We start from the raw sequence: 19,050 nt of genomic DNA on the forward strand, positions 1-19,050 counted from the left end.
TATATATATATTGAAAGGTACAATTAAAAAATATGACAATGACGTATGTTTGGATAGCATTCACATCCTCCCTCTTCATTCTCATTTATTGTATTATTCCTCATCTTCGCTATCATCTGATATTCAATTTTATCATCATCTTTATACTCGTTGGATAATTAAATATCAATACTTTATCCAAATATCTTATTATCACATATAATTGCATTTTTTCAAATTTAAATTATTTCATATAAGCTATGTATATTGACTAAATTTTTGAGAATAAATAATAAGAAAAATTAAAAAATTAAACATTATAAAAAAATAAAATATTAAAAAAAATTTATCTTAACATCATTATCTAAAAAAAAATAACATAAAAAAATTGCAATATCTGAATTAATTAATGACCAAGAAATCTCAATGCACTAACTCCCCTCCATGTTTTTCTTGAAGAACCAAGTTGTCAGCTTCATAATTATCCTCTCGCAAACATCAGATTGATCGACACGTATACAATAAAGAGCTCCAAAGAAATTATTACAAGGGGTTCACGACAAATTTTTAAATACAATAAAGTTAAGGGTGGATTTCAAATACCTTAATTTCCTTGTATGAACAAAATTAATCTAAATCAAATGCATCCATCAAACAAAAACAATATCCAATTGGATTTAAATNACAAAATTTAAAAGCAACAATAATTTCTGAACAGCAAGTAAATGATGTGGCTTTCTTTTGCACTTGTCATCTTCCACGTTTCATTCAAAACGTTCTATGAAATTTTGATAGTACATAAATTTGATATCGTTTTTATATAAAAAAAAATTGTATATCGAAATTTTGGTACGATATCGGTATAATATCGTCTATAACAAAATAAAGAAAAAATTGATGTTATTCACATCGAAATATCGATTTTTTTTAATATCGTACCGATATGGTATCATGTGCTATTGAAATTGACCATTAAATTCGATATGTGCGGTACTTTAAGAGCAAGTCTCTTGTGAGATGGTCTCACGAATCTTTATACATGAGACGAGTCAACCCTACCGATATTCACAATAAAAAGTAATACTTTTAGCATAAAAAGTAATATTTTTCCATGGATGACCAAAATAAGAGATTCGACCTATAAAATTTATCCGTGAGACCGTCTCAGAAGAGTTTTCGTGGTATTTTAAATGCCGTATATGTAAAATATCTTTTCCTACCCCTAATCTTATCCCTTCAATTGGATGTTCGAATCACACATCCACGTCTCCATCCCATTCGTTTTCTTGTATTTAATTTTCTCCTCATATTTTCTTGTGTCGAAAAGATAAAAAGTGGAAAGAGACAGACTGGGAGAGGAAATTGGAGAATTTATCATTCACCACTTCACTATACATATTAAACAAATACTACTGCTGCTTTGCTTCACCACCCTCATACAAAGCCCACCGTTACTATGAAGAACTGTGAAATGCCAAAGACAAATTATATGCTACGAGGAAATTTCGATTCTCCTTCACGATTGCGTTGGAAAATCTAAACCACCAACAGGGCATCCCCTTTTATCTTACCATCATCTTTGCTCAAAGCACTTCCCTTGGAATTTTCTTGAAGAACCAACTCTTCAGCTTCATCATCCTCATTCAAATTCGGTGGAAGCAAATCTCTCGATATCAGATCGTGTGAGGCCAAGGCCAATAGTTCCGATTCATTTAAACCTTTTGTGGGGCCAAGACTACATCGATCCGTCCCATGTTTAGCCAATGCAACCTTAAATTTGTTGATCTGAACAGAAAAATACAAATCTTGGATGTCATTAACCAATTCTTAAGGACCGAACTAGTAAAATCTCGGGCTACATTTAACAAGATAAAGAGATGGAAAGAATCACTTACTGTTGCGTTGGTGCAACTGAAGCTACACAGCCTGCCCTCTGCACCTCTGTAAAATCTAAAGAAGGGTAAAACGTGGACATGAAGGGCATAGCACATAGCCTTGTGTTGCTCATAATTAACCATCACAAAAATGGTATCTGGATTCAATTCAGCCATTTGACAAATCTGTTTTTGATTTTAATAACAGGCGTTAACATGGGAGTTGAGATATCTTGAAGAAATTACACGATCAAATAGGAAAATCATATCATACGGTGGTTGTAATTGGATTTGTACCTTAGGATGCAGAGCTTTGCAACCCCCACAACCAGGAGAATAAAAGTCAACTACAACCAATTTATCACCAGCATTAGACAAAGAATCCACAAATTCTTGAGCTGAATTTATCTCTACCATGTTCGGTTGAAGGGACTTTTCCCACCATTTCAGAGCTTTGCTCATAAAAGACGAAGCTTGAGCCTGAAGTAGTTCACAGAAATTTTATCAACAAAAGGTTGGAATACATAAACTTTACCACAGAGGTTGAATCAGAAAAAGGTAAGATGCTTACATTGACGGTCAAAGGATCATTTTTCGAAGTTCTAATCATCAAATCGGTAACAATTCTTTTATCTGAGGCATCGAGGGCTTTGCCCAAGAAATAGTTTGATTTGGTCTCCTTGAATTGTAGAGTCCCAGTAGAAGAACAAACCTTCAGAGAGCCTTTGGCTCTGTTCTTGGATATTCTCTCACAGGACCCAGAAATGGAGAAACCTGGATTCAAACAAGAAGACATATCTCCTAGATTTAGCAACTTCACAACGTCAGAGCATCAAAACCCACTCAAAATTATCCTCTGTTTGTGGATGAAGAACCTTTTTTTTCTTGAACCCAGAAAACGAAAAGCCAAACAAGACCCACAAATTATCTGCAAGGACAACTTGTATGACCAGAAATCGCTGAACCAAATCTTAAACTGAGAATTGTGGTTGTTTAGAATCGAAAAAATTTGTGGCTTTGTATTAGTATCGAAGACGTGTTAGGGAGAGGTGCAGAGAAAATGAATCGCACCATATATGTATAGATCAAGAAAGGAAATGTCAAACAAAAGGTACGGTCAAAAAAATTGCCCTTGTCCAAATGTTTTCTTTTAATTCTGTTTCTCCAGATAATATTTGTGGATTAATGACCAAATTTTTTTAGCTAATATTATTTAATCAATTCCCAAAGTAAATTTTGGGAAAACTTAGGGGATGATCAAGATTGGTAATTATAAATTTTTTTTTTACTTTAGGTAAATTAGAAAAAAAAAACGGGGAATTGTAAATGTCTGTGAGTAATTATTTGTTAGATTCCTAGGATTTGTTCTTGACTTGTGCTCGGTGTGATTTAGACAAGAATCATTGAATCTTTAGATAATTTGGAACTTTTGGCAATTTTTCAGGTTTTGTCCTAAACTCCATTTTCACCACAAATTTTTTTTAAAAAAATTTGTTTAAGATATGTTAAGTACTTGAGTAAGAACAAAATCCTCTGATTTATATAGGAATTTTACAATTTTATGTCACCTTCCCTAAAAGGGACATTTGAGTCAGATTGAGCGAAAATTTGGAGCTCGATGTAGTTAAGATGTTTTCAAGTATTTTTCCAATTATTTCAAACTTGAGCTGAAGTTTGATTACACCATCGATAAATTTTTTTTGCGTATTTATAAGATTAATCGTCGAAACGTATTCGTTATAAAATAAAATAAAAAGTTAGATTGAAAAATATTACACTTCAAAATTTAAAACATAATTATTAAAAACACAAATACTCGGAAATTATTAGCTAGAAATACAGCATATATCTAATTCTTCTATTTGTAAAAACATACGCTGTACATACTCTAAAAAAATTACTGACCAGGTGAAATTCAAACTGCAAAGCCGCTATTCCTGTCCGTACACATGGGAGGCTTCGCCTATTTGCGTTTTGCCAACGCAACATTAAGTAAAAATATTTTTTTAAAAAAAAATTGAGAAATTATGTAGGACCGAGTGTTTAACGCTTTACTAAAAGCTATAGCTGGTGATAATGGTGCAACTAGAATCTTTTAAACCGCACAGCAGCACAAGCACCACGGTTCAATCACTATACCAAGCAGGGACAATTATTGCACCCAACAATCTCCCTCCCAATAATTGCATTCTTTGCAATCAATGAGAATCGAACCCGTGAGCTTGGCTCTGATACCAATTGTAGGACCGAGTGCTTACCGCTTTACCAAAAGCTATAGCTGGTGGTAATGGTGCAACTCAAATCTTTTAAACCGCACAGCAGCACAAACACCACGGTTCAATCACTATACCAAGCAGGGACAATTATTACACCCAACAAATTAAATAAATATAATAATAATTATAAGATTGTATCAAGTTTTACTTTTAAAAATAAAACCGTTATATTTTTAATATAATGAATCGAATAATATATATTTAGTCAAATATTAGGGCATCACCCGTCATGGCACATGTGGCGCGGCACTGGAACTGCACCACATGCTTAGAGGTGGAAAAAAATACAGAAAAATTATACCGAAAAAATATCGAAAGTACCGAAAAAATCGATATACCGAAACTTCCATACCGTACCCACCCCTACACATGCTTAATTTTTTTTTAAATTTCTTAAATGATATAGTTTAATTTGATTATTTTACATTTCAATTAAACAATAAATTTTAATTAAATATAAAAAAATTATTATTTTTGAAATATTGATTATAAAATTTTAATATTTTGATTTGAAATCAATTAAGTATATAAATATAAAATTAAAAAATAACTAAAAAGTTTATCTCGGGCAATTATGCAGTAGTTTGTGTGAAGGGTTTTGACATGCAATTAAAAAGTTTTGTGTTGCGTTTGGATTTTTTTAACCAGTAACACAAAGATAATTGATGTGAAAATCCATAAAAAAGACGAAGAGCAATGTGTACATAATCTGAAATCAAAACAAAACCTTATAGAAAAATATAAAACTATATTCGAAAATAAGATTGAATTCATTCTCGATTGAAAAAATACATAAAATTTTAAAACAATTGAATGAATGAAAAACATTAAAGAAAAAACAAACCTAAAATATGGTGAAATTTTAGACTTTGTAGAGAATATGAAAGATGAAATAGTAATTAATATGAATTAGAATTATTGTTAATCAAAGCGTATGATGCTCGTGACTCATAAAGTGAAAATATCGTATAGAAGATTAAAGACTATATACTTGGATAATAATAACAGATAAAAATTTGAGCTGCCACATCATTTCATAAATTCAAACCATTTATTCTCATTAATTCTCATGCAAAAAGAAAATACGTGAAGTTGAGAATGTTTATGTACAATACAACAACAATCCGAAAAGTTAATTTATTACAGATTTCAAAACGTTTAATTTTATGCAACTGTTTTTTCCTATGTTGTACTTCTTAATTCAAATTTATTACAAAATTTTAAATGTAAATAAATAAACTCGTAAAATGATTAAACAAAACTTTGAACATAATATTGTGTTATTTTAAATAATAATAGCAAAGAGCCCTAACGGCTCTTTCATATTTTTTAAATAATATTTTAATTAAAATGATTTTAAAACATGTTCAAAATGTTTGAACACAACCAGGTATTCAAACCGAACTCCACAGTTCTTAACTATTTAAGTCCTATTCTCAACCGGACAGATGCAACTGGACCACTTTAAAGTAGACTAAAAGTGCGATAAAAGTCCGGCTGGATCTGGATATTCATATAAGAATCTTTTAACAATGAAACCGGATAAAATAAAATGAGGTTGAAAGTTAGTAACACGAGTTCAAAACTTTTGCTTCCACACAAAAACAATTTTATCTTAGTCCTTTCTTGAATCATTGCACGTTGCATTTAGTCGTTTGTTAGCGCTTTGCCAAAAATAGTGACCGATAGTTCCGAAAAGTTGTTCTCATGAGAAAGAATACTGCAGCAACTTTCTGTCTCATTCATAGACATTCTGATTTAATAATTGTCTTATTTTTTGTGGATGATTGGTCAAACAGAGGTAGGGAGGATAGCTCTGGGCTTTGTGATGTCCGGCTCTAATACCAAATCCATCGAGCATGCAACGTTCGGTTGAGCTGTATAATGTCCGATTGTAGTACAAAAGTAATCTGGTCCGGTTGAACTGTGATCCAATCTCGAAAGATCTGTATGACTCCGTATGTGAAAAATATGTGGGCTTCACATTTATCAAAATGTTTATCCTTTTTCCACGTACTGGTAATAATGTGCAATTTGAAAAACAGCAACAAGCAGTCTTCTAATTATTGAAAATAAAGCATCTATCATTTACTTTTCTCTTCGAGGCTGTCACTTTTTCATGCAGAAGTACTGTTTCTTTCACATCCACTCGGAAAGTAGCTATGATACATGCGGACCAAGGAGGGATATAGCGTATGTGGCACAGTTATTCCTTGTTCGGTACGAGAGGGATGACAGTGAAGACAAATAAACAGGCGACAAACATATTTTTCAAGCTTGGCATCAAACAGAAATCGATCCTGTATCTACACTTGTTGCCAAGTACAATGGCTCAACTGAAATTTCAAAAGGTTCGAACTGTTAAGAGGCCTCCTTTTGTAAGTTCATTCGAGAAACAATTTGACAAGTGCAAAATATACTATTTTTGTTGTTTGCATCGTGCGAGATTTTTTGCGCCTGCTCTTCACATATATTGATGATCCCTACATCCAAGACTATTGACATCTATCTAGAACTGAACACAATTTACCCGTTGGTGATAGGGTGATGGTTTCTCAGAGCTTGAGTCTTATGTTTCTTTTTCTTCTACCTGTTTTATTCTAATGTGTTCTGCTATTCTCATTTTGTAGATGCTATTATGATTAATGATAGTCTATTTTAAACTAAATCTATCCTTGAGAGGCTATCATTCGCAAACGATAATATTCTTTTTTTTTTACAAGGATTATATTCTTGATTCTACAGAAAAGTAAAACTCCCGAGCTGTCTGCAGAGGAAGTTGATAATGCCTGGTCAAAGGGTTCCCAAAAAATTGTTTCCTCTGGAAAAGGAATGAAACAATGAACCGGCTCGTTCATATCTAGAGTTTATGATTACTTTGCTGATCCTAGAATTGGGCCATCTTTGCTATTGGGTGCATTGACGTCGTTTGGTTTGATTTGGTTCAAAAGAAGCCAACCAGCTCAACCTAGCCACTCACATGAATCTAATCAAACGAAGGTACTTCTTGTTCTTGTGTACTAGTCATTCTAGTTGGCATTTATCCAATATATGTTACCACCTATTTCCATACTGAGGCGAAAAAAACAAAAAGCACCTGTTAATTTTGAAGGGACATTTCATTTGGCTTTCGACCCTATCATTTTTATCATTATAAAAGACCAGATCGACGTTAAGGACAAAGTGTACGGCAGGGACCAGATTGTTGAAGGGGGTTGGATCCTGAAAAGAGGAGATGCTAATGATAGTAGAAATAATTCACATAAACATTTCATTTGAACCTACGCTCTAAGCAGGTAATAAAGAAGCTGTAACACATGGGAAGAAAGATAGCAACTGGTGCTAGAATATTTGTTTCAAGGCATATCTTCTCTACTCTTATGATCCTTGGAAAACAGGGACGCCTTGTTTCTTTGAACCAATTGAACTTTTCTGCTAAATTGATATATCATATGAAAGTCAAAACATTTATTTCATGGCTATTCCACACTGAAACTGTTAAATGCATATAGGATGAGGATCGATCGATATGAAGGAATCGTGCAAGAAACAGCTCAAACCAGCTTATCCCGCCATCCATCACTGATGAACAACCAAGTGATGCCCAGCAAATGAGATTCTCAGAATCGGATTCCGAATAGAAGGCTGGAGGTTTTCATTACTCTTTGTATTCTTTCGTCGAATCGAACAAATAGACACACTAGTTGAAAATTTAACTGAATGCAAACTTTGGGTACATGCGATAATCTGTAATTTCATAATGATTTCAATAGAAATCAAGCTGAGTTCATAAGCACCAATAATGCAATGGTTATGCGTTTGGATTTGGTTCATGCTACTTTGGAAAGAAGCATTCTTCGTGTAATTTTGAGAACTCTCTCGACAATTTGCAACCAACTAATGTATCATTTTGTCAAAAAAAAAAATTAAGGCATCAACAAAGATGAACCACAGGAAACAAGCATATATAAATCTCTCGAATTTGACATGATCATGTAAACTGAAGCAACATAAATTAATTACCTAAACAAAAATGAGTGAACAAACTGTGTCTTCGTATTAATGATACAATTAAATACGCAAAAATAATAAGAAGAATGAACAAAAAAATAGTCATATACAAAAGAATACGTCTTTTGTGACACGATCTCATATATTTATTCGTGAGACAGGTCAGTCTTGTCCATATTTACAATAATATTTTTGGCATACAAAATAATATTTTTTCACGAGTGACATAAATAAAATATTTGTCCACAAATTTTTGTGATACAACAAATACTTTTTTAATTTTTTTTCAAAAAAACTGAACTCAAAACACTAGGAAATCTTACTTAAATAATTTATTTTTTATAAATATTTTTTGACTTGCTAAAGATGAAACTCTTATATGAACTATTTTTTAGTTCCATAATACATTTTTTAAATATAAATATTGAAGAGAATTTTTATTAGCATAAATTCATTAAAACATTGAATTCTCTCTATCACATCTAAATTTAAATCATATTAATCTTATAAAATCCAACAAAATCTAATTATATGATTTTATTATCTTTCTACTATATATAATACAAAAACAACGTATAAATTAGAATGATTCAGCATCATATAATAATTTTTTGAGATCATAAACATAATTTTGAACTTACTTAAAATATAATTTAATATAATGTATTTGGTTAATTCTTTTAAATGAATGCTATTTTTTGTTAATAAAATTAATAATTAGATTATGCAATGTCACACAATTAATGGTGAAAAATAATATATCAAAAAACACACACATATATATACCAAAACCCTGCAAATTGCTGTTGGCACTCAGCTTAGGTTTCTGTGTACAAAATCCTCGTCGATTTGCAGAGGTGAGTCTTCTTCATACTTAGATATTGTAATCACTGTTATATTCGTCTTGCTTTTGTTGGAATTTATGTCTATGTGCAAGAGTTTAATTCGGTTGATCATTTCCTGTAAGGAAATCCAAGGAATTTTTGTGCTTTGGCGGCTGTGGTTGATAAATTGTTGAATTAGAGTCTGCAAATTTATTGGTGTGACTCTCTGACTTGTTTGAATTCGGAGTAAGATGGTTTTTGGAGGTTTCTTTGAAATATCGTATCTTTGCTTCTTCTTCGTCTTGTTTTATTTTTGTTTTTGTTTTCCCCGCAGATTTTAAGGATTGTTTTCTATGTGGATATTTATCCTTTATTGGTTGGAATAATTCAGCATCCTATAATAATTCAGCAGACGTGATCATATTTTTGTTCAAAATTCTCTTGGTTTTCATCTTTAAAAAGATCTGAGCTTTTTCATCCTTACGATTTATCAGTTCAATGGGGTTGTTGTTGACCTGTGGTGGTCGGAAGCGGATTCTTCAGAATTTATTTGATATTCAACGGTATGTGAGCCCAAATAAGGAGTCTTAAGGCCAAAGATTAATTTATTAGGTGGAGTGTCTTTGAAATTTATATGGTATTGCTAAATTGCTTATGTAGCCGTTACGAACCAAATGTTTTATCATTGCCCACCCATGAGAAACCGATGCCCACACCAATCATTTCTGTTCAACTTCACTACAAATCAAATAGTTGTTGCTCCATCAATATGTGCACATCATCATCCAATGGGAGAAGGGTTGGAGGTTGGATTATGTTTATGGTTGGAAAAACCGGAGATATATCAAACTCCTTACTTTCCTAGTCGTACAAATTTTTATTAAATTTAAATCTATATCTTATTTCATTTATTAAATGTGCTTTCATGTAACCTTTATACAGTGATGGGAAAAGACTCCAAGCCTAAGGATTCATCAGGAAAGAATAAGGGAAAGCAAGCAGCAGGGGGTAGTGATGATGCAGCATCGAAAGGCAAAGGGAAAGCTGGAAAATCAGATGCCTTGGGAACTTGTACATACGTCAAAGGTTCCTACCTACCCCCTTTTTTGGAGAACCTCTACTTTGAAATGCGCTATTTTACATAATTTTCAATCGCCGTCGTTCTTATTTCGTGCTGTAAGTTTATACTTCCACTTTAAACATTTATCAGCCAGGCATATCTTGTGTGAGAAGCAAGGAAAGATTAATGAAGCCTATAAGAAGCTGCAAGATGGCTGGCTTAGTAATGGAGACAAAGTCCCACCGGCTGAGTTTGCCAAGGTATTGCCTTGCGATGTTATTTCTTGTTTTTTGCAGTTAAATCAGCCAATCAAATGAAAATTCTTAGAAATCAAAGAATATAGTTTGGAAGCAGCTTTGTCATTATTTAGTGAATCTTTGTTATGGTTTAATTGTGTTTTAGGTTTAGGAAATGTTTCCTTCCATTATACGTCCTTTGATTTTTAACAAAATCAAGCTCTCATTTTCTTACATTCGATGTAAATGTGGAAAGTAAGCTGAGTTTGAAATGTTTTGTGTCTTTCTGTTTGAAATGTTTTGTGTCTTTCTCTGTTTCTGTTCATAAGATCGCAGCTGAGTATTCCGAGTGTCCATCGGGGAAGAAAGGTGGGGACCTCGGATGGTTTCCTCGTGGCAAAATGGCTGGCCCGTTTCAGGAGGTTGCTTTCAACACACCTGTTGGAGTGACCAGCGCACCATTTAAATCAACGTGGGTTAATTTGTGAATAATTGTGATGCTAAATTTATTTTTTACAGCATTGCATCTCTCACATTTGCCTCATTGATAATCTGTTCTTACGGTGGCTAGGCAGATGCTAATGTTAGTTTTCTTTCTCACAATTTCAGACATGGATACCACGTTATCTTGAGTGAAGGACGGAAGAATTGAGAGACTGGATCATTTGCTGGAGGTGATTTGCTGCATTGCGGAATGTTGAAGTTCAACATTCATATCGAGCCACATAATAACTCATTGTTTAGAAACACAATATGAATGATACATTTCTCTCGTTGTAATTTGAATGTAGATGTACATTTAGCGGTATTCTGTGTGGGAGATATAATAGTTTGTGGTAATCGGTTGCTCCATATCTATATTACCCCTTCATTTCCCTGTTGGAGTATATTTAGTTTCCAAATCGGTTAAACCACATATCCCTTGATTATTGTGTTTGATTGGAATGGTTGTTTGAAACTTATATTTAAAAAACAATATCCTAAAGTTATAACTTTACATGAATGAGGCTATCGTTTCTCTTTTAATTTTCTACAAAGTTGTATAAGGCCATCCATATCAGGAGGGAAATTGTTTTTTTTAATGTTTGTTTTTTTTTTTTTTTTTTTTTTNCCAATATGTTGTAAATTTTCAGTTTTACTATGTTTTCTTTGTTTTTATGATAATTTTAGTCTTTTTTCTGACGTGACGGTCATATCATGACAACAATGTATTGTTGATGTGACGTTGACGTGTGCAGTGTCACATTAGAAAATTGTTTCAAATATTTAATATTACGGTCTATTTGATATTAAAATAGATAATCAAAAACATATGATTTGAAATATCTAATGTACATACGTAAACAAAGACTAAACACANGTAATACATATATAATTTTGATATTGTATTTAAAAGATAGTAAAAATTCAAAAAATATACGAAAATATGAAGAAAAAAATTATGTTATATATTTATGTGCATGATTTTTTTATTAAGTTGTATACTAAAAAGTTTCATGTATTTGATCGTCAAAATCAATCATCAATTAATACCTTAAATATGTAATACATGAAAAAGAAATATTAATGAGCAATTAAAAGACACGGAAGTTATTTTTATTATAAAAACAATATATGATATAATCCTTATAATAAATATAAATTATAATGATAATTGATTATCATTTGTCAAATATTATAACTTTTATATATGATATCTTAACATTTTTATTTAACTAATCAAACTAACTAATTCAACATATACAAAAAAAAACATTTTTTTATGAAATTTTGTTTTTTTGGTTATATTTTAAATTTTTACGGGAAACAATTTTGAAATTATATAAGTTCTTAATTAATTTATTCGTCTAATATAACAAGAGATTAAACTCAGATAAATAATAAAATGATTCAAATTATTTTTAAAAAAAATCAAAATTTTAATTTTTATTATATAATTGGTATTCACGTGTGGTGTTTCATGCTAGTTATTTTAAGTGAACTTTTTTCAATACGGTATGAATATCTACATTACAAATTTACGATTCACTGTCCTGCTCAACCAACCAGCTTATAAAGGCCCCAGTTCATGTCTTCACAATCCATCCTCTCTTCATTTTGCAGTCGTAAAACGGAAGAGCGTGGAAGCATGGTTCCATTGACATGGCTCGATGGCATGGCGGGTCCGGTGCCATCTAATTTTCAGGCTTGTAAATAATCCATGGCTTTAAGCCTCCAATTAGTCCTTGAACCACGTAACCAAAAGTCGACCAAGAACTTGTGACCAATTTATCTGTCAAACTGAGTAGATAGATTTCAGCTAATGCTTTTCGATTATGTGTTAGCCTATCAGTTTGGTGACTTGGTCGGTAGACTTCAATCACCTCTCCTTTTATTGTCGGATATTCCCAATACATGTTTCTTAATATTTCCTCGAAGTAACCACAGCTTAAAGATGTCATTATTACGGTTATTTTCTTCTGCTTCCCATCTGGTTGGAGGATCACGGATTTTTTCCTGTTAAATCTGCGGTAGAATATACTGCTCCATTGTACAAGCTAAAATCTGATCTAAGACGTGCTTAACCGGTTTCTGTATTGAAAACCCTTATTTGGATATATACCCACCTTTTCATCTGCCTGTGATAAATAATCTTCGAATATCTACTTATAAGCCCCCATACGGGATTCGTGGGGTGGAACAAATACCGACCCAAGAAGTGGAAAACGGTAATTTCTTTATCCGGAACAGATTTTGTGAGCCTTGTTCAAAAAATGAGACAAAAAAGAGGGAGGGAATGAAATAATTGTTGGTCTTCATTATCAACCATGGTATCTTCTGCAAGAAAGCTTGATCTTCTTCGCAGAAAAATAGTTTATCTTGATCATCATAATCATGAACCTGATGTGAATAAACGTATGGTGGCAATGCTGAACCAGTCGAGTTACCTAAAGAATTACTCTTCAACAACTTTCCATAACTCTCATTAGAGTAACGATTGAATCCATCAAACTGGTTGATCAAAGGGAAATCCGAGGGAAGTGACCAAGAAACCTTGGGAAATGGTTCACAAAAGATGTCTGCCATGTAAACTTTACTGTCGACGAGGATATGATTTGTGAGAAAAGCATAAAGAAAAGCTCAGCATCCGATTTCCGGGACCACTAAAGGATGTGATTGGTAGTCCACGCTTCTGATGTAGAGCTTCATTGCTTCGTTATTTGGTTAAGAGGAAACAAGAACTTTGTTTTGATACAAGAGAATTGATACCTGCTCAAACACGACGCTTCATCGCGGTCACTTGCCGTACTCTTCTTCAACATTTTCATCATTGTGTTAGTGTGGCTGCGAACTAAGTTTCCTTAGTTGGTTGAGTTCATGTGTATGTGCTTTATCATTCCTTGTATCGACCATATAATATATCCATCTCCTACTGTGTGATACAGTAAATTTGAACATTTCTCAAATGCCGACATGCATGCAAAGTCATGAGAAGATGAACGTCAAAGACTCAAAATTTAGGAAAAAGTTGCTTTAAAAATTCCAGCAAACAAATTTTCATATCCAAATAGAAGGCCATTTTAATGCCAAGGATTTAAAAAAATTTATCTCTACTCTTGAAAGCTCTTGACCGCCTTTATTTTATTTTATTTTATTTTTGAATCTTGACAGCCTCTCTTTTAAAATTACTAAAATTTAATCAGTTCTAATGTATGTTATAAAATAGTTAGTTAAAAGAAGATTTCATTGAAACAAATCAACGAGTCTGAAAAACTAAAACTATTACATTAATGTTTAAATAAAATGAATATTTTTAGATATAATTTTAAATTAATTCTAGATACTATTATTTATTTTTTCGCAGGTGAAATAAAAATCTGCCCAATGGAAAATAATTCGTTTTTCTTTATGATTAAAAAAAAAATGACTTTTTAAGAAAATTTAAGCATGAAGGACCGAAGTATTAATGACAAAATGTAATATTGCTTGAATCATAATCTCTGTTCAACTCTTCACAATCGAGCCTGGCCAACCATTGCAGATAACCGGTAACCCCACCCAATTCTGTAAAAATTCAATCTGAAGTCTGACACGCGTCGATCATATATCCGCTCACTAATATTTCTCCGCACCAAAGACACCCCATTTCAAGAAATCCAGATTGATTGCCAAGCTTGGAGAAAAGAAGGAACTTTGCTAAACATATATGGCTGCTTCTTTGGGTTCATCAGCTTTGGTTCAGTCAATCGGTGTGGGTTTTATACTCCGTAGGCCTACTGTTGCCAATCCCAATTCACTCACTTTTATAAGGTAATTGTTGGTTGTTTTAGAGAGTTTTGATTTTGATGGGGGGTGCTTATATCAAGATCGTATCTTTTCTGTTGTTTGGATCTTGAAACTTAGTTCTGATAACTGTTAGAGCTATTTTCATTGGTGAAAGGGGTCTTTATTACTTCCTGATTGAACGAATGGGTACCATAATCATGAATTGCGTTGTTGGCTGGTGCGAGAGCGATCAAACAGAAGACAATCGAATGGGAATAAAAAATTATGTTTAATTTTTTTAAGAATAATTGACTTTCATCCAGCTATTCCTCCTACTAAATCTTTGCCCTGCCCTGGTTGTTGGCATTTGGTAGGCCTGGAAGATAGTAACTTTCCCTTTTTAAGACAATGGTTTTTGGCTTTCGTAGTACATACTAATGCTACACTGAGGAGATCTTAAATTTGTTCAACTGGAGAGCATGACTTCTTGATACTCGAGCATTGAGTATATTCCATCTGTGGATGATCTAGGAGCAATGGTCATTGAAGTTTAATGGAAATGTAATTTTTTAGGAAAGATTTTTGGTTTATCATCGATTCCAAGTTCTATTTGTTGGAAGCTTGCAAGGAAGAATATAAGATGCTGTTTTGTGAATAGGTGAAAAATGATGTTTCCTCAACTATATCTGCTCAACTAAAAAAAAACCTGCTGTTTAATGTACCTGGACCAATCTTCTTAAACATGTAACCAAAGTCTATCGATATATTCTCTATGCTAAAAGAGTAACTGGAATTGAAGAACTTGCTGCAATAGCATCTGGTCTTGCATTTCCTTGCTTCCTTGGAATGTATTTTTGAAGTATCATCAATATGGTTTGGAAAATGGATATCCCTATCACAAAGCTGATATTTATTGGGCTTGATCCACAGTAAATGTGAATTTCTTTTCTTTTCTTTATTTTTGAGGATGCTTTTAATGACGTGGTTATAGTTCAAGTTGGTATTCATCTTGTGCAGGAGAAAATCTCGATCTGTAGTGAAGGCATCTTCAAGGGTTGATAAGTTCTCGAAAAGTGACATCATTGTCTCTCCATCGATTCTTTCTGCTAATTTCTCCAAATTAGGAGAGCAGGTAGCTTTTCCATTTCTCAGCTTTTTTCTTTCATGAACTCTCTTCAGACATCAAAGACAAATCATTCCATATTCTTAATTAATAATATAGGCATTAAAGCTTTGACGTCAAATTATAATCATCTTTATTGGCTTTCTTTGTAAAACTTCTGCTAGTGTTTTCTGTGGATTCACCCTTTTGTGTGCTTTATTGACAAGGTCAAAGCAGTCGAAGTAGCTGGTTGTGATTGGATTCATGTTGATGTAATGGATGGTCGGTTTGTTCCAAATATTACAATAGGGCCTCTCGTGGTTGATGCGCTACGCCCTGTCACAGAACTGCCATTGGATGTGCATTTGGTATTCTTTATTGTTCACCTTTTTAGTTTAGTTTTCAGGATTGTCTTGCATTAAATTTTCTTTTCACTAAACTATAATGAAAGCATGGCAGATGATTGTGGAACCTGATCAGCGAGTCCCGGACTTTATAAAGGCTGGAGCTGACATAGTTAGCATCCACTGTGAACAATCTTCTACCATCCATTTGCATCGCACCTTGAATCAAGTAAGATTACATGCATATGGAATATCTAATTAACTTGCCATTTATTATGCTTGTGAAATATCAGTGTCATTTCACTCTTAGATCATGAACCATTCCGTCCCTCTTGATGAAGTAATTGTAAAAAAATCAAGGTCAATGGTTCTATGGTTTACTAGTGCAAGTAAAATCTTGTGTATATCATATATAACTGTGGGTGATTGAGATGGCAAAATCATGAAGGATTGGATAACTTTTTTTTATTCATTCAGTGCTAATGAGTATGATGCAAAAATAAAATTCGATTGTCTTGAGTTTAAAGTGGTGATGTTACTTTCATGTTGGTTCTTCAATTTTTCTCTCATTTGGTGTCTAAACATAGGTTAAGAGCCTAGGTGCAAAGGCTGGAGTTGTCTTGAACCCAGGAACCCCACTGAGTTGCATAGAGTATGTTCTTGATGGTAAGACTATGTATTAATTTAAATGCTGGGCTTCTATTTGCTTCTATTTAAACAAACTGTCAAAAGATGATAATTCTGATAAAAAATTTCTGTTACGTGCTCTGAGTGCTGCTTGTGTGATGCCGTGTGAGTTTAGACAAACATGGTCTAAGCTTTGTCCTATTTGGAACATTGATACCAGAAGTCAGATTTTATGCTCTAAATCATGTGGAAAGCTAATTGAAGCCTTAAAATACTGATTCATCTAGAAAAAAGTTGAAGATCGGAGCTCACTATACATACTGCTTTGACATTTAAGCAATAAGAAAACATGGTGTAATGGTACCATCAAAATCATATAGAGATGGAAAATTTCTTGTCGAATTAAATACTACCATTTAAAATTTTCACCTTTTTTTTCATTTTGTTGCTTATTTGCTCCTAGTGCCTTGGGAAAAAACAACATATGAGAATAGTTCTAGTTGTTGCCATATTTGGTCAGCCAGTCCTTATTGCTCCAAATTTTTTGGAATTGCTGGGACTATGAGTTCTTATGTCAATGAAATTGATGAGTTGCGCAAAATTTGTTTTGTCCATGAATTGACATTCTCTATGGTTTTTTGTTTTGTTTCGATTTGTTTTGTTTAATGAACAGTGGTCGATCTGGTTTTGATTATGTCTGTGAACCCTGGTTTCGGAGGGCAAAGTTTCATAGAGAGCCAAGTTAAGAAAATTTCGGACCTGAGAAGAATGTGTGCAGAGAAGGTAGTGAATATATTAATGTTTATTGAACGGCAATTTTCTGAAGCATTCATATTGTTGCTCTCGTTTTTCAGGGCGTGAACCCTTGGATCGAGGTTGATGGTGGAGTTGGTCCTAATAACGCTTACAAGGTCCGAATAACGACATATACTTGGTTCTACAAAGATATTTTTTCTTAAGAAATCATCAACCGAAAAAGCCATTTTTAGGAGTCTAGTTTATGTAAAATATGAATTGAGGGATAGGCTTGATTTGATTCCATCAACAGGTAATTGAAGCTGGGGCGAATGCATTAGTTGCCGGTTCTGCTGTTTTTGGAGCTCCTGATTATGCTGCAGGCAAGGATAAAAAACGAGTTTTGTTTTTAAGTTCAGAAAGCATGTGAGGCTTGGTCCACGTGTTAACTTTTTCGTTTGCTATATTTTTTGTGTTACAGCCATAAAAGGAATCAAAACTAGCAAAAGGCCTGTTGCTGTTGCAGCATAACTTCAGAACAACAGATTTTGTTCAAGATGACATTTATGTCGTTCAATCCTGGTTCCAAGGTAATCTCAAGTCTGTCAGTTTTAAATTGCTTCTTGATATCTTGATCCTATTTCTCGGCTGTCCAAACTTCATCCAGTTATCAAAAAAACTTGAAGTTCTAATAAAAGATGAACATTGATTGACGAGATAATGTTTGGTAAAATTTTCTTTATAAAATAGGTGCTTTGACAATTTGGATTCAGCCCTGTTACTGCTTTTTTTTCTCTCTTGTTTGGTTTAATGTTTCATTTCTTGTTTCAGATAACACACGGGATGATCAGGTGCAACGAAAGATGGAATATTGTATTGTGGTATATACCCAATTCAAATTTTAATTCAGTGTTGTAAAAAAACAAGAGCAATTTACAGAATAGGTATAGTGCTACATGTTATTTTGTATTGCCTAGGAAATGTGTAATAAAGATCCTTGAAGACATCACTTTTGTACATGTTTTTAACACAATTTCATGTACAAAATGTACATTCACCTATTAATTCAGAATTTTCCTTTGCATCTTTCGCGCGACCCATGAAAGATTACTTGAAGAAGCTATTCTGATTTCCCTTTAGAATATGAAAAGTTAAAACTGAATGCCATATGAAGATTAATAATCATTTCTATGCTAAGGAACATGGTTCATCGGTGGATCCATAATTCAGTTGAAGAATTGGAGACTGAGGAAGACATGCAATTGACTTGGATGGATTTTGCTTCACAATCCCATAATTTTCGAAAATAAAAATATTGCACACTGTTGAAAAATTATTTAAAAATGTGAAAAATATTTGTGTTGAAAATGTGAATGTTGAATGTTGAAAATTAGGTAAAATTAGGTGTTGAATATTGAAAATTAGTGTGTGATGATGTAGGTAATGACGTATTTTATTTTTGGATTATTTGTAAAAATTTTCTTTAAATAGATCTCTCATTTGTGAAGAAAATCACAATTGAGTTGAGAGAAAAATATTATAAAGTGTGTAGTGTGATAATTTTGAGAGTTTGAGATTTTTATTTTTTACCGTAAATTTTTACTTTTTCACAACACGTTATCAGCACGAAGCTCTAAAAGTCCTCCATATTTTTCCAAGCTCCAAAACAGAAGAAAAAGGTAACAAAAGTAATAATATTTATTTTATTGTTTATTTATTTATTGTTTATATATTTAT

At 32.9% G+C, this 19,050-nt stretch overlaps 3 protein-coding genes and 1 pseudogene across 4 annotated transcripts; 2 read left to right on the forward strand and 2 right to left on the reverse strand.

The window, feature by feature from the left end:
• Positions 1–1,399: 1,399 nt before the first annotated feature.
• Positions 1,400–2,909, reverse strand: LOC140972902 (thioredoxin-like 1-2, chloroplastic). The gene is made up of 4 exons (XM_073435375.1): positions 2,425–2,909; positions 2,151–2,333; positions 1,875–2,039; positions 1,400–1,764 (listed from the first exon to the last, which is right to left on the reverse strand). Exons 1-4 carry the CDS (start codon positions 2,647–2,649, stop codon positions 1,516–1,518), a joined length of 822 nt encoding a protein of 273 aa, XP_073291476.1. The 5' UTR covers positions 2,650–2,909; the 3' UTR covers positions 1,400–1,515.
• Positions 2,910–8,905: 5,996 nt separating this feature from the next.
• On the forward strand, positions 8,906–11,147 carry LOC140972044 (uncharacterized). Of its 2 annotated transcripts, XM_073434518.1 has the most exons (6): positions 9,448–9,527; positions 9,625–9,770; positions 9,907–10,050; positions 10,175–10,284; positions 10,590–10,732; positions 10,870–11,147. In XM_073434518.1, the coding sequence occupies exons 1-6, from the start codon at positions 9,463–9,465 to the stop codon at positions 10,910–10,912; spliced, it is 651 nt and encodes a 216-aa protein (XP_073290619.1). In that variant the 5' UTR covers positions 9,448–9,462; the 3' UTR covers positions 10,913–11,147. The 2 variants fall into 2 exon arrangements, with proteins under 2 accessions (XP_073290620.1, XP_073290619.1); XM_073434519.1 differs by lacking the exons at positions 9,448–9,527; positions 9,625–9,770 and adding an exon at positions 8,906–8,997.
• Positions 11,148–12,326: 1,179 nt separating this feature from the next.
• Positions 12,327–13,571, reverse strand: LOC140974631 (galactoside 2-alpha-L-fucosyltransferase-like; annotated as a pseudogene).
• Positions 13,572–14,236: 665 nt separating this feature from the next.
• LOC140972903 (ribulose-phosphate 3-epimerase, chloroplastic) lies at positions 14,237–18,385 on the forward strand. Its single transcript, XM_073435376.1, has 10 exons — positions 14,237–14,550; positions 15,523–15,637; positions 15,835–15,975; positions 16,067–16,180; positions 16,539–16,617; positions 17,252–17,361; positions 17,433–17,489; positions 17,627–17,696; positions 17,795–17,903; positions 18,145–18,385. The coding sequence occupies exons 1-9, from the start codon at positions 14,447–14,449 to the stop codon at positions 17,842–17,844; spliced, it is 840 nt and encodes a 279-aa protein (XP_073291477.1). The 5' UTR covers positions 14,237–14,446; the 3' UTR covers positions 17,845–17,903; positions 18,145–18,385.
• Positions 18,386–19,050: the final 665 nt, after the last annotated feature.

The sequence above is a fragment of the Primulina huaijiensis genome, chromosome 3, assembly GCF_012295235.1.
Source record: "Primulina huaijiensis isolate GDHJ02 chromosome 3, ASM1229523v2, whole genome shotgun sequence".
In the NCBI taxonomy this organism is placed as follows: Eukaryota; Viridiplantae; Streptophyta; class Magnoliopsida; order Lamiales; family Gesneriaceae; genus Primulina; species Primulina huaijiensis.

Coding starts and splice junctions, on each gene's coding strand:
- LOC140972902 (XM_073435375.1), bottom strand. CDS start 2,649: ATGTCTTCTTGTTTGAATCCAGGTTTCTCCATTTCTGGGTCCTGTGAG. Junction 2,334..2,424: donor ATGATCCTTTGACCGTCAAT/GTAAGCATCTTA, acceptor GAACTACTTCAG/GCTCAAGCTTCGTCTTTTAT. Junction 2,040..2,150: donor GCAAAGCTCTGCATCCTAAG/GTACAAATCCAA, acceptor AATCAAAAACAG/ATTTGTCAAATGGCTGAATT.
- LOC140972903 (XM_073435376.1), top strand. CDS start 14,447: ATGGCTGCTTCTTTGGGTTCATCAGCTTTGGTTCAGTCAATCGGTGTG. Junction 14,551..15,522: donor AATTCACTCACTTTTATAAG/GTAATTGTTGGT, acceptor CATCTTGTGCAG/GAGAAAATCTCGATCTGTAG. Junction 17,490..17,626: donor GTCCTAATAACGCTTACAAG/GTCCGAATAACG, acceptor TTCCATCAACAG/GTAATTGAAGCTGGGGCGAA.
- LOC140972044 (XM_073434518.1), top strand. CDS start 9,463: ATGGGGTTGTTGTTGACCTGTGGTGGTCGGAAGCGGATTCTTCAGAAT. Junction 10,285..10,589: donor CACCGGCTGAGTTTGCCAAG/GTATTGCCTTGC, acceptor TCTGTTCATAAG/ATCGCAGCTGAGTATTCCGA. Junction 10,733..10,869: donor AGCGCACCATTTAAATCAAC/GTGGGTTAATTT, acceptor TCACAATTTCAG/ACATGGATACCACGTTATCT.